Source organism: Pelophylax lessonae (genome assembly GCF_965119305.1).
Source record: "Pelophylax lessonae genome assembly, chromosome: 1".
NCBI classification, from domain to species: domain Eukaryota; kingdom Metazoa; phylum Chordata; class Amphibia; order Anura; family Ranidae; genus Pelophylax; species Pelophylax lessonae.
Window position 1 is genome coordinate 629,042,261 of NC_138768.1, and position 12,641 is coordinate 629,054,901.

The following is a 12,641-nucleotide window of genomic DNA, read 5'->3' on the forward strand; positions in this document are numbered from 1 at the left end:
CAGGACAGGTTTTACTCAGAACAGGCCTCGCCATGGTCTACCAAAGAAGTTGAGTGCACGTGCTCAGCGTCATATATACAGAGGGTGTCTTTGGGAAATAGACGTATAAGTGCTGCCAGCATTGCTGCAGAGGTTAAAGGGGAGGGGGGTCAGCCTGTCAATGCTCAGACCATACACTGCATCAAATTGCATCTGCATGGCTGCCGTCCCAGAAGGAAGCCTCTTCTAAAGATGATGCATAATAAAGCTTGCAAACAGTTTGCTGAAGACAAGCAGACTAAGGCCATGGATTACTGGAACCATGTCCTGTGTTCTGATGAGACCATGATAAACTTATTTGGTTCAGATGGTGTCAAGCGTGTGTGGCGGCAACCAGGTGAGGAGTAAAAAGACAAGTGTGTCTTGCCTACAGTCAACCATGGTGGTAGGAGTGTCATGGTCTTAAGGAGTGTCATACTGAAGCAGAGCATGATCCTCTGCCTTCAGAGACTGGGCCGCAAAGGCAGTATTGCAACATAACTACCCCAAAAACACCTCCAAGATGACCACTGCCTTGCTAAAGAAGCTGAGGGTAAAGGTGATGGACTGGCCAAGCATGATTCCAGACCTAAACCCTATTGAGCGTCTGTGGGGCATTCTCAAACAGAAGGTGGAGGAACTCAAGGTCTCTAACATCCGTCAGCTCCGTGATGTCGTCATGGAGGAATGGAAGAGGACTCCAATGTCAACCTGTGAAGCTCTGGTGAACTCCATGTCCAAGAGGGTTAAAGAGGAAGTAAACCCTCCTCTGCAACTTGTACCTATAGGTAAGCCTATGATAAGACTTACCTATAGGTACTGTAAATATCTCCTAAACATGCACCGTTTAGGAGATATTTACTTTGCATGCATGCAACCAGTGATATCACTGGCGCATGCGCTCTGAAGGAACAGCCGCTCGTGAACGTCGGCTCCTGTGCGCATGCGTGGGAGTGACCTCATCGCGGCTCCAGCCAATCAGATGGCCGGATGCTGCAAACCCGGAAGAAGGACGACCGAAAATGTCACCTGTGAGAGAGGTGAGCAGTCGGCACTGCGGGGCTTCGTTCTAAGGTATTTCATAATGAGCTAGTATGTGATGCATACTAGCTCATTATGTGTTTGTCTTTCATGTGTTTGTTTGTTTTTTTAATTCTGAGGTTTACAACCTCTTTAAGGCAGTAAATGGTAAATAATGGTGTCCAAACATAATATTGACACTTTGGGCCCAATTTGGACATTTCCACTTAGGGGTGTACTCACTTTTGTTGCCAGTTGTTTAGACATTAATGGCTGTGTGTTGAGTTATATTGAGGAACAGCAAATTTACACTTTTATACAAGCTGTACACTCACTACTTTACATTGTAGCAAAGTGTAATTTGTTCAGTGTTGTAAAATGAAAAGATGTAATAAAATATTTACAAAAATGTAAGGGGTGTACTCACTTTTGTGAGATACTGTATATAGAAACATCAGTTTTGGATACTGTAAGCTAGTTTCACGTTCTTTGAGAAAAGAGGTCATACATTTCTGATGAGTTCGGTGTGCTTCTATTGGAAGAGAGAGGACAAGCACTTTTCTCCTGTGTTACTTTCCTTCACATTTGGATGCATTTTTCTGCACTGAGCTCTATAATTAAGGACTGCATATTATGGACTTTTTGCAAAATTGTTTATTGTGCATTTGATTTGTTTACATATATTTGTTGGCATTGAGCACTTTAATTAAGATTGGATTTCGGAGATTTTGGGCATTATTATTTTTTATAAGACACTTAAAAGAGTGTGATCTGTTTGTTCCTGACAATAAAGGATTATACAAAATTGAGTAACAGTCTTAAACATTTTTGACATTTAGAAGAACAGAAGATGTAAACTAGAGAGGTTGTCAGACCTACATATGTGGAAACCAGTTTAACCTGCTATAGAAACTATAATGTAGGGAGCAAGAAAAGGAAAATTGTAGAAAGAATGTGTGGTTGATGAAAAAAGAAAGGAAATCAAAATCCTCCCTTATAAACAGAAGTGTGCGTGTGGACACGGCACTTATTGAGGGGTTAAAACAAAATGCTTCTCTGTGTCATATGGGCAGCACAGTGGCTAAGGGTTTAACACTTCCACCTAGCAGCCCTGGGGTCATTGGTTAAAATCCCCATGGTTAGCACTACCTGCATGGAGTTTACATGTTTTCCCTGTGCCTGGGTGGGTTTCCTCTGGGTACTCCTGTTTCTTCCCACACTCCAAAGACATTCTGATAGGGTAATTGGCCCCTGTCTAAATTGTCCTTATTATGTGGATATATGAAAGTGAGTTAGGGACCTTAGATTGTAAGCTCCTTGAAGAAAGGGAGTGATTTGAATGCATAATAAATATGTAAAGTGCTAAGTAAATTGACAGTGCTATATAAGAATTTGTAATAAATTGATCCAAAGTCAACAATCGTGAGATAAGAGGTGGTGGGGCAGTTAGGGCCGATGCCAGGGAGAGGAAGCAGTCTATGAAAAGGACCTTTCATTGCAGCTGCTGCCTCTAGTGAAGCCAGAGTAACCATATATGTCTTTACCGGTATAGGGTATTATTAATATTATTAATATACAGGATTTATATAGCACCAACAGTTTACGCAACACTTTACAATACAGAAAGGTGACAGTACTGTTATAATACAATAAAATACAAGACGGCCCTGCACATAAGAGCTTACAATCTAATAGGGTGGGGCAAGTGGTACAAAAAGGTTGTAACTGAGGGGAATGCACTTTTGGAAGTGATAAAAGATTAGTTGGAGGCATGATAGGCTTCCCTGAGGAGTTGAGTTTTCAGGGATCGCCTAAAGGCAGCCAGAGTAGGGGATAGCCAGATTGGGGTAGAGAGTAACAGAGGATGGGAGAGGCTCTCGAGAAGTCCTGGAGACAAGCATGGGAGGAGGAGACAAGGAGACAAGATTGGTGATGTAGCTCGGGGCAAAATTGTGAATGGCTTTGTATGTTGTTGCTAGTATTTTGAATTTAATTCGCTAGGTGATTGGAAGCCAGTGTTCGTATTGGCTAAGAGGGGTAACAGACACTGAGTGGTTGGTAGGGTAGATGAGTCTGGCAGCAGCATTCATAATAAACTGAAGAGGGGATAGCCTATGGAGAGTTAGGCCTATGAGAAAGAGTTGCAATAGTCAAGTTGAGCGATTACAAGGGAGTGAATGAGTAGCTTGGTGGTTTCAATCGTTTAAAAGGGGTGAATTTTAGAGATGTTACTGAGGTGAAGTCTACAAGCTTTTAACAATGATTGGATTTGCAGCTGAAAGGACAGGTCAGAGTCTAGTAACCTAGCGTCAGAGGAAGGCTTGATGGTTGCATTACCTTGATAGAAAAGTCATGGGGGGGGGGGGTAATAGCTCAATTTTAGAGAGATTCAGTTTAAGGAATTGGTACGACATCCATTCTGAAATGTCAGTATTGCGAGAGGAGACTGAGGAAGTGAGGTGAGGAATAGACAGATAGATTTGGGTGTCATCAGCATAGAGATGGTATTGGAAGCTGTGGGAGGTTATCAAGCAACCAAAGGAGAAGGTGTAAATAGAGAAGAGAAGGGGTCCAAGAACAAAGCCTTGGGGGGACCCCTACAAAAAGAGGAAATGGAGAGGAGGAGACAGAGTTGTAGGTAACACTGAAGGAGTGATGTAATAGATGGGAGGAGAACCAATATACAGCAGAATCTTGGAGGCCAAGGGAACAGAATTTTTTGAGAAGGAGTGGGTGGTTAACGGTATCAAAGGTTGCAGAGAGGTAAAGTAGTAGGAGTATGAAGTAGTGTAGTGGCCTTTGGTTTTAGGTTGTATTCAATGAGGTAGGAGCCAAGACGGTTGTAGACTAAGCATTCCAAAAGATTAGGGGTGAATGCGAGCAATGAGATGGGTCATAAGTTGTATAGCTTGGTGGGGTCCAGTGAGGGCTTTTTAAGTATGGGGGTGATCTGTGCATGCATTAGAGGGGAGGGGACGATGCCAGTAGAGAGGGGGAGGTTAAAGATGTGAGTGAAGAAGCATAGGATAGAATAAGAGGGTGAGTGTAGCCGCTGCAAGGTAAAAGATTCCAGGGGACAATAGGTGGGCATCTGAGAAAAGTTTTGTAAGCTCTTTAGTAGTAGCCAATTTAAAATAGGAAAGTGTTGACTGTGCTGTTAAACAAGGCATGTTATGTGGGGAAGATGTCTTTACAGTGGATGTTGATAAGGCAGATGGAGTCTGACAGGATGTAGGTGGAAGATCACCATATCCCCTTCTAGAATAACTTATGAAAATTGGATGGATAAACAGAGATCCTACAAACTACTGGTATTCACTCAAACCAAGAAAAAACAGCTGTACAACTCCCAAAGGATTTTTGAGTATGGGAATAGGGTGGGTAAACATTTTTTCACTAAACTAGATCATAACCAGACAGTTATCCCTAGAATAATTTCCTGGGTCAGGAGACTACAGCCTATAACCACCTACTAGACACAATTGTATAATTTTATACCAATTTATATTCATCCTCTGTTACCTACTCAGATGCTGACCTTGAACTATATTTTGCCACTGTCAACTTTTCATAGCTAACACCCAATCACTAACAGGTATTGGAAGCCCCGTTGACTATAGGAGAAATCGGGGCCGCAATCTCCGCTCCTTTCCTAATAAATCCCCCAGAATAGATGGGTTCCCACCCAATTGGTATTCCACTTTCCATTCCCAGCTTGCAGAGACTCTCCTTTGTACCTTAAAGGAAGCTTTTGATACTGGGATACTCCCAGATTCAATGAGAAAGGCTCTGATAATACTTATATTAAAACCAAGAAAGGACCCCATGATGTGTGAATCATATGAACCTATCTAACTAATTAATACAGATGCCAAAATCCTAGCCAAAGCCTTGGCCTTGAGACTTAAAAAATCTTTGGAGGGATATGCTTTGTTTATATTTTATGTCTGAGGTTTACAACCACTTTAAATTGTTCCCCAACACCTCTGCATTCTATGACCAGTAGCGTTTTTGATATCTGCTATGTTGTGGGTCAATTTAGGTTTCTGTAATGGCTTTGATTTTACTTCTCTTACTGCCGTGCTCATAGTACAAATTTGAGTGGGTAAAAAGGGCTTTACGTTCAAGGAGGATCAAGTGTGATTCTTGTGCTTGAGCAGTTCAATTGCATTGTATGTGTGTATACTAAAGATTGTTTCTGATGCTGTTCCAGGATACCAGTATTGGTTTATAAGATCATTGATTTGTTTCAAGTTGAACTTCTTAATGTAATCCTTATTTTACCAATACAGAAAGAAAAAAAATTAAATATTTGAGGACAGCTGTGTCACTTAATGAAGCAACTCAAAGGTTGCACAGATCGAACATCTCAAAATTTGAAGTGTACATCAAAGTCCATATCCATAATACCTCAAAAAAAGAACACAAGCAAACTACAGAGATATAGTCTAAACAATTTTGACTCCGTGTGGGCTAGTAGAGTCACGCAACTTAAGTAGGTGGCATAAGTGAAGACCACACAGAGGGTACAAGGCTAATCGCTGCAAGTGCAATCCGCCACACAGCCAAAGCACTATAGAAATGTGTGGTAAATCTTAAGGTCATCAAGGCATCAGCAAGAGTCAGACTCCAGTGGAGAAATACCCAGCAAATAGCCTGAGGGAAAACGTCAACATAACAAAACATAAAAATGGAGTCTAAAGTTAATGAAATGGGGAAAAAGGATGCTATGAAAGTAAAGCTTCTTTAGCTTTAGTGCTTAAAGCTTTGTATTTGCTCCATAGGAGTGCATTTATGAGCCTCCTATAAAGAAAAAGGGAGAATTTCCCAGTATCTGTAAATTAGTGTCAGAAGGTGTTTTCTATGACCTCTTTGTTTTGTGTATCATTCGGTTGGGACTGGTTTTAGCAGCAGGTAAATTAGGGTCTGGGGCCCTGCCCAATGTCTAGGGACAAGGTAACAGGAACGTGGTCAGATTATGTTTGGTTAAAAGGGGAAGCTCTAGCAAAAATAAGTAAATTTTTCTGGGAAATGAAGTGATCAATTTGGAAATATTTCCTGTTTTGCTATATTATAAACTGGGTATTTACTTTATTTTGCTATTCTACATTAAGAGCTGGTTGGGTGGAGTGCTGGACTGTCCCATCTGTAATGCTTACCATCGACTATATGTGGCATCCAATTTATCCACAAAAGGCTGATGAACAACTGAAGCAGTCATGTAAGCTTGATTTTTATTTTTTTTTTTAACTGTGTAAAATTAAGCAATTCTGTTTGTGTTTGCCATAACAGACCATTTTCAGCCTTTCTCAAACCTAAAATGCAATCCTTACCCTTACATTACTAGTATCAGAAATAGAGGAATCAATGCTTTCGATGCTGAGGCCTAGCAAGAGAACATCAGAAAGAGTCACTTCTCCCACTGCTTCTAGCAGACCAGCAGTAGATCCTTCAGAGCTTCCACCGGACAAGCTGCATGTGGAGCTGGAACTTTCCCCGGACTCACAAGTTATATTCTATGGACCCCTCCTAAAAGCCTTTCTGTCAATAAAGGTACATATTCATCTAGCTCTTTCTAGGTATTGATATAAATGGAATATCCACTGGGAGAAACCTAGAGACTGCCTTGCTTCTTCTTCTTTCTTTAAAAAAAAAAAAAAAAAAGTCTCATCTGGTTGCCATGATCTAATGTCTTTTTAGGGCATACCCCTACAACAAGCATACAGCAGATCATAACTCCAATCTTACTTAATTTGCTCTATAACTGTTTCACACCATAGGTTCAGAAAGTGTTGAAGTTATAGGATCAGTATAACTGATATCTAACTAGATATTTGCAGAAGGAGATCAGTGTTGGCAGCCCTCCAGGTTTTTCTCAGCACAGATTTTAAACCTATATGTAGCACTATATGCAGCTTTTCCGCAAATGGCCTATATTCTCATACTTTACTCACTCCTACAGTGTATTTGTTTGCTATAAGTATAAGAGGATAACTACATTCATTTATAGAAGTGCTTGTTTCTGCATGTACCCCTGTATAAACCTCCATTGTTTTTGCACTACTGGAAGCAGGCCCTTTATGTCCTCACATAGCTCTGCTGTCTTGTCTTTTCGAGTTATGATAATCTTCACAGTACATACATTTGGGGGCAAGGCATTTATCTATGCAATCACTAACCGTGAAAAAGAATGTTTTCTCTTTCGTTCATTGATGAACACAGCTCTTGATCTTAATAACCATCGGGTTATACTGCCACCTACAGGAGTAGGACACTAGGCAGAAAAATAATCTGCCTATGCCTATGGGCAGTCCCAGGGGGGTATACTCCCTCTCCATTTTTTTCCGCCTAGTCAGGAGTAAGGACCTAGTTCCTTTCTCCTGCATTTTTCCTGTGAGATGTACAATCAACTGCTAGACTCTGTGACAGGCTGGATAATCTAGATCCAGTGGTCACCCGAATCTGGTCAGCGAGCACGTGCAGACCTTGCCCCACTGGACAAGGGCTGGCCTGCGAGTTGAACACCTCGTGAGGCTGCATACGACCGGGTCTCAGCCCGAGTCACTGGGTTCCTCCTGGCCGACAGCCCCCCCATTTCAATGAAGAGGGGTTCTGTCCTCTTCCTTGTATGGTGAGTGCTGTTCCCCCTCTCCCCCTGAAGGCTTTTGTGGTGAACGTGGGCCCTCCTTGGGATCGTCGTATGCCCAGGTTCCCCTCCTTCCCGTCAGGCACCCCTCTTTTATCTGTACCCCACCCTTCCCCCCCCTCCACTTATGCTGGGGCTGTTTGGGTGGTCTGGTCCGCCTCCTGGGGTGGGGGCAGGGCGCTATACTAGCGATTGGGGCTGGGGGGGGGGGCGGCGATCGGAGGATCGGGCTGTGCAGGGAGGTTGTATCTGGTGGGGGCTCCTGTCAGGGACCCCCATCCTGCCTGGGTCTGTCCTTTAGTAGGTTTGGATAGTAGTTCCTCGTTATTGCAACTCCCAATTGCGAATACTGTATATGCAAAATCAAAGAGAGATCTCCATAGTGTAAAACATAGATTTATTTAAAGAATAAAACAATTAACTTACATATCAGTAATATGCAGTCTGCTTGCTCTAAACATACGATGGATGCCACCTCGGCCATGCGTTCCAACTACTGGAAGTGACGTCAGATGCTAGGCTCCTGCTTTACGGGTTTCACCCCTCCCACTGGGCATCATCTGCGTCAACCAGCTGGCTGCGGGTAAGCAGCGTTGAGATACCAAACCTCTCCGTGGATGTATGGATATCCCTCTCCGTTGCTGTTTGCTGGCCGTTTCGCTTGTGTAATGTGGCTCCTATTATAGGCAGTTAATGCAGATGACGCCCAGTGGGAGGGGCTAAACGCATAAAGCAGGAACCTAGCTTCTGACGTCACTTCCGGTAGTTGGAACGCACGCCGAGGCGTCGTCCATCGTATGTTTAGCGCAAGAAGTCTGCATATTACTGATATGTAAGTCAATTTGTTTTATTCTTTAAATAAATCTGTTTTACACTATGGAGATCTCTCTTTGATTTTGCTTATATTCTCAATTGAGGGTTGCAATACCGAGGAACTACTATCCAAGCTTACTAAAGATATATTGTATCAGGAAGAAATGAAAGATATTCACCAATGCTGGATAGCATGAAATTCTCTATTTCCCCCATCTGTCTGGTCAGTGGGGACACAGGAGGGGAGCACTGAGTGATTCTCGTATATTCAGTTTTCAGCACTGGCACTTCAATCAATTGATCTGCTTCATCAGGACTTTTTTTTATCTAATTTATTTTGGATTACATTATTGTTATCACACATGGTTTTGTGATATATTTGTTCATTTTGCACTTGTAACTTTATATTTAATACTTGGAGCAATTTTCTGTATTCAAGAGCAGCGCTGATATTTACACCATTCATTTTAAAGGAACATAGCACCTTCATATCAGCAGCAGCCTATCGTATTTATGATAATTAATTGTTCAATTTGCACACGGCACTTTGTATTTATTATTTGGAGGCATTATTTAGAGCAGCGCTGATATTCACATCACGTATCATTTAAAGGATCACACCGCCTTTTTATCAGCAGTGGCCTATTTTATAATATATTCTTGTATTTTTTAGCATTCAATTTATTTTCCTTAGCGTGGACGCTTTACATTTAAAGAGGAAGTAAACCCTCCTCTCCAACTTGTAACTATAGGTAAGCCTATGATATGACTTACCTATAGGTACTGTAAATATCTCCTAAACACAGTTTAGGAGATATTTACTTTGCATGCAGCCAGTGACATCACTAGCGCATACGCTCTGAAGGAACGACCGCTCGGGCCGTTCTTTCAGAGCCCTGTGCCGTGATTGTTGGCTCCCGCGTGCAAGCGCAGGAGTGACGTCATCGCGGGTCCAGCCAATCAGATGGCCGGATGCTGCAAACCCGGAAGAAGGGCAACCGAACATGTCACCCATGAGAGAGGTGAGCTGTCGGCACCGCGGGGCACCGCAGGTAAGTATTTCATAATGAGCTATTATGGGATGCATACTAGCTCATTATGTGTTTGTCTTTCAGGTGTTTTTTTTTTTTTTAATTCTGAGGTTTACAACCTCTTTTTAAGTATAACCCAATGGTTATGAATATCAGCAGCTGTGCCCGTCAATGAACATCAGAGAAAAAGAGAAACTCATTGTTAAGTTTATATGCACTTTAACTGTTTGAAAAAATGGTTGCTTGGTATCCATAAGGCTGGCCATAGGGTACTTTTTTTTTTAGCTCAGCCAATGGGCCACTCACCTCAAATCTGTGGTCAGCTTTGTCTTGTTGTAATGTGTATGCAAAACTAGAAATACAGACTTGTCTGATTTAATGCTAATTTGACATTTAACAATAAAAAAAAAAAAAAAAGTATGGGTTTAAGTGAAAATAAAATAAAATGTTCTTGCCTAGTTGGATGAAGCATCGATCCCCTGCCGCCTAGAAGACTGAGAGCTGTGTGATCAAACACTGCTGATTGCTCGGCTCTTGGTCTTCAGGTGCAGAGAGCTGTTGACTGGTAAGTCACCTGCTGTCTGCTCTGCCCCTTCAGCACTTACTGGAGCGCTAGGCTGTGGAAGGGGGCTGGAGTAGCTGGTTTAGGCTCTCAGCAGCTCACTGAGGGTCTGAGCTAGCTGCCGGTCCCGGCATGTGGGCAGATCCTGACCATATGGTTGGGGTCTTTTTAGAACCTGGACCGCCTCTGTGATGTCACCTGACAGCAGGCTTTAGCCTGCTGTTGGCTGAAACAGGTCATAGGAGTGCAGAATGAACTGCACTCCTGTGATCCATAAGAGAAAAAAGCTTTGGCTATACTTTTAAGGCATTTGGATTAACTGTCTCGTGTGTTCATCATATGTTCATTTACAGAGAGCCAAAGAAAAATCTTATTTTCCTATAATGTTGATGGCACTTAGAGAGTTCTATAAAAAATGAATGCATTTAGCATGTCATTAAATGGAAAACCTGATTTATTGTAATCTATAACTGGATAAATAACTGTAAGATTTTTAACTGTATTCTGCAACAGATCATACACTTCATAAGTGCATGCCTTATCCCTTGTCTTATCCACTATGGTACTGGCAATGCTAAATACGGATCCATCACATTTGAAATTCATACTGTACATGTCTGCCTGCTGTGATGCCAGGCGAATAATGCTTTCTTGTAGAAAGGACCTCCAAGATAAGGAATGCACTGGGTATTTCCAATGACACCTATCAATGAAAATGTATTGCTGTCAATTCCTGTTTGCATATTTTACTTACATATGTATGTACCAAACTGCATGTTTTAGAGACTTGTGAAAATCTTCTTGTGTTGGATAAAAAAGAGCATTTCTTTTTGACCCTTATCAATATTCTGTTTTCACTTTGTGAGTTCCATTTTCTGAGGTTTATGGCCTCTCCTTTTCATCCCAATCATGGTATACTAATTAAAACATTGTTCATGTATGTCCTTCAACCTTTTTTTTGTAGAACTCTGCAGGGAACAATTGCATTATTCTATGTGCTGCTGTATTTCTGAATAGGGTTTTTAAAGTGGAATTAGAACCAGTGGGCTTGGTGCTGAAAGCTTTATTAGCGTCTGGTCTGTTGCTTTTTACTGGGTTCAGCTGTGGGACCATTCTTTTTTTTAAATGACTTTGTTTTCCCATTGACTTTCTTTTTTATTTCTAAACTATAGCTGCCCATAATATTTTGCAAAGCAGTTTCTGTCTAAAATAGCTCACCTCCACAGCCCAATATCAGTTTGTTCTGTTGAAAACCTGTGGCACTATTGTAGAATATGTTTCTAATTTATTTTTTGTGAAGGACAGGCTAACGCTGATACATGTGAAATAATTCAAGTCCTGTTGAGATGAGGGTTCAAGGCCAATGTTCTCATAATGATCTACAACACTACCGTTTTTTTTTTTTTTTTTAAAGTTAGCCTATAGAAACTGACTGTAGGATTTTTCATAAAGAATGAGCATATTGGTGCCCTGTTTTTTCAAATCAAAATGAATTGCTGCTACAAAAGTAAAAAATTATATAGAAAAATTACTGACTGACTGCCAGCTTCTGCACATGGTGTTAATACAAGCCTAATGGATGAGAATGAGCCACATGAGTCAAATGGTTTTAAGTTCAAAATGCATTTCTTTACACTGGTTAGTCAGATTCTAGTTATCTTTTAGTACAGATTTAAATTTTGTTGCATTGGAATAATGCACACAGTCTTTAATAGTTATGTAGACTTGGGTATTAAAACCACTTTAAGTCCTAGTACGTAATGCAGTCAGAAAGTAGTCCTAATGTCATCCACTGAGGGCTCCCTGAAATGTGGAGCAGGAAAGCATTTTGAGGCACAAGAGCTTTTGCGTTGTTGCACCACACTATAAGAAATGCATCACACAGCTTCTCTGGCCTGAAGAGCGCAGGGACATTCTGTAACCCCTTTTTTTCATTTGTTTTGAGTATAACTTACTGCAGGGTCTAAAACTGATTCTCTTTTATTCTGGTTACTAGTGTCTTTCTAGTGGGTAGCGATGGGTTTGGGCGTGTTCGGATTGAGCCTGCCAGGAAGCCGACATAGCACACCGCCAACCATAGGCAGCGTGCATATGTGCAGCTGTCAGTCGGGAAATGCCTCACTGCCTATGATTGCCAGTGTGCAGTGATGGCTTCTTGGTGGGCTCGATCCGAACATGCTCAAGCCCATCGCAACTAGCGGGGCAGAAGAGACATAGTGGGGGTTATTTACTAAAAATGAAGAGTGCAAAATCTAGTGCAACTCTTCATAGAAACAAATCAGCTTCCAGGTTTTATTGCCAAAGCTTAAATGTACAAGCTGAAGTTAAATGCTGATTGGCTACCATGCATAGCTGCAACATATTTTGAGTGCACCAGTTTTATGTGGACTTGGTGCTTCCAATTTCATTTTTCAGTGCTAGACCCTTATTTTACTGTTTCATGTTGATCTGTTTTTTATTCAGGATCATGTGTTGGCTGCCTTTTACTACAATAAGGACATTGATTTAGTTAATACCAAGCGCAGCAAATTATCTATATTTAGTTTCCTCT

The 12,641-nt window shown here is 41.5% G+C and overlaps 1 protein-coding gene across 11 annotated transcripts in view; it reads left to right on the forward strand.

The window, feature by feature from the left end:
- BLTP1 (bridge-like lipid transfer protein family member 1) overlaps positions 1 to 12,641 on the forward strand; it is a 754,177-nt gene that overhangs the window by 242,308 nt on the left and 499,228 nt on the right. For all 11 annotated transcript variants that reach the window (XM_082243836.1, XM_082243839.1, XM_082243842.1 and 8 more), the window contains exons 18-19: positions 6,153 to 6,259; positions 6,386 to 6,591. In XM_082243836.1, the coding sequence (XP_082099962.1) occupies positions 6,153 to 6,259; positions 6,386 to 6,591 (313 nt within the window). The remainder of the gene's footprint in view (positions 1 to 6,152; positions 6,260 to 6,385; positions 6,592 to 12,641) is intronic.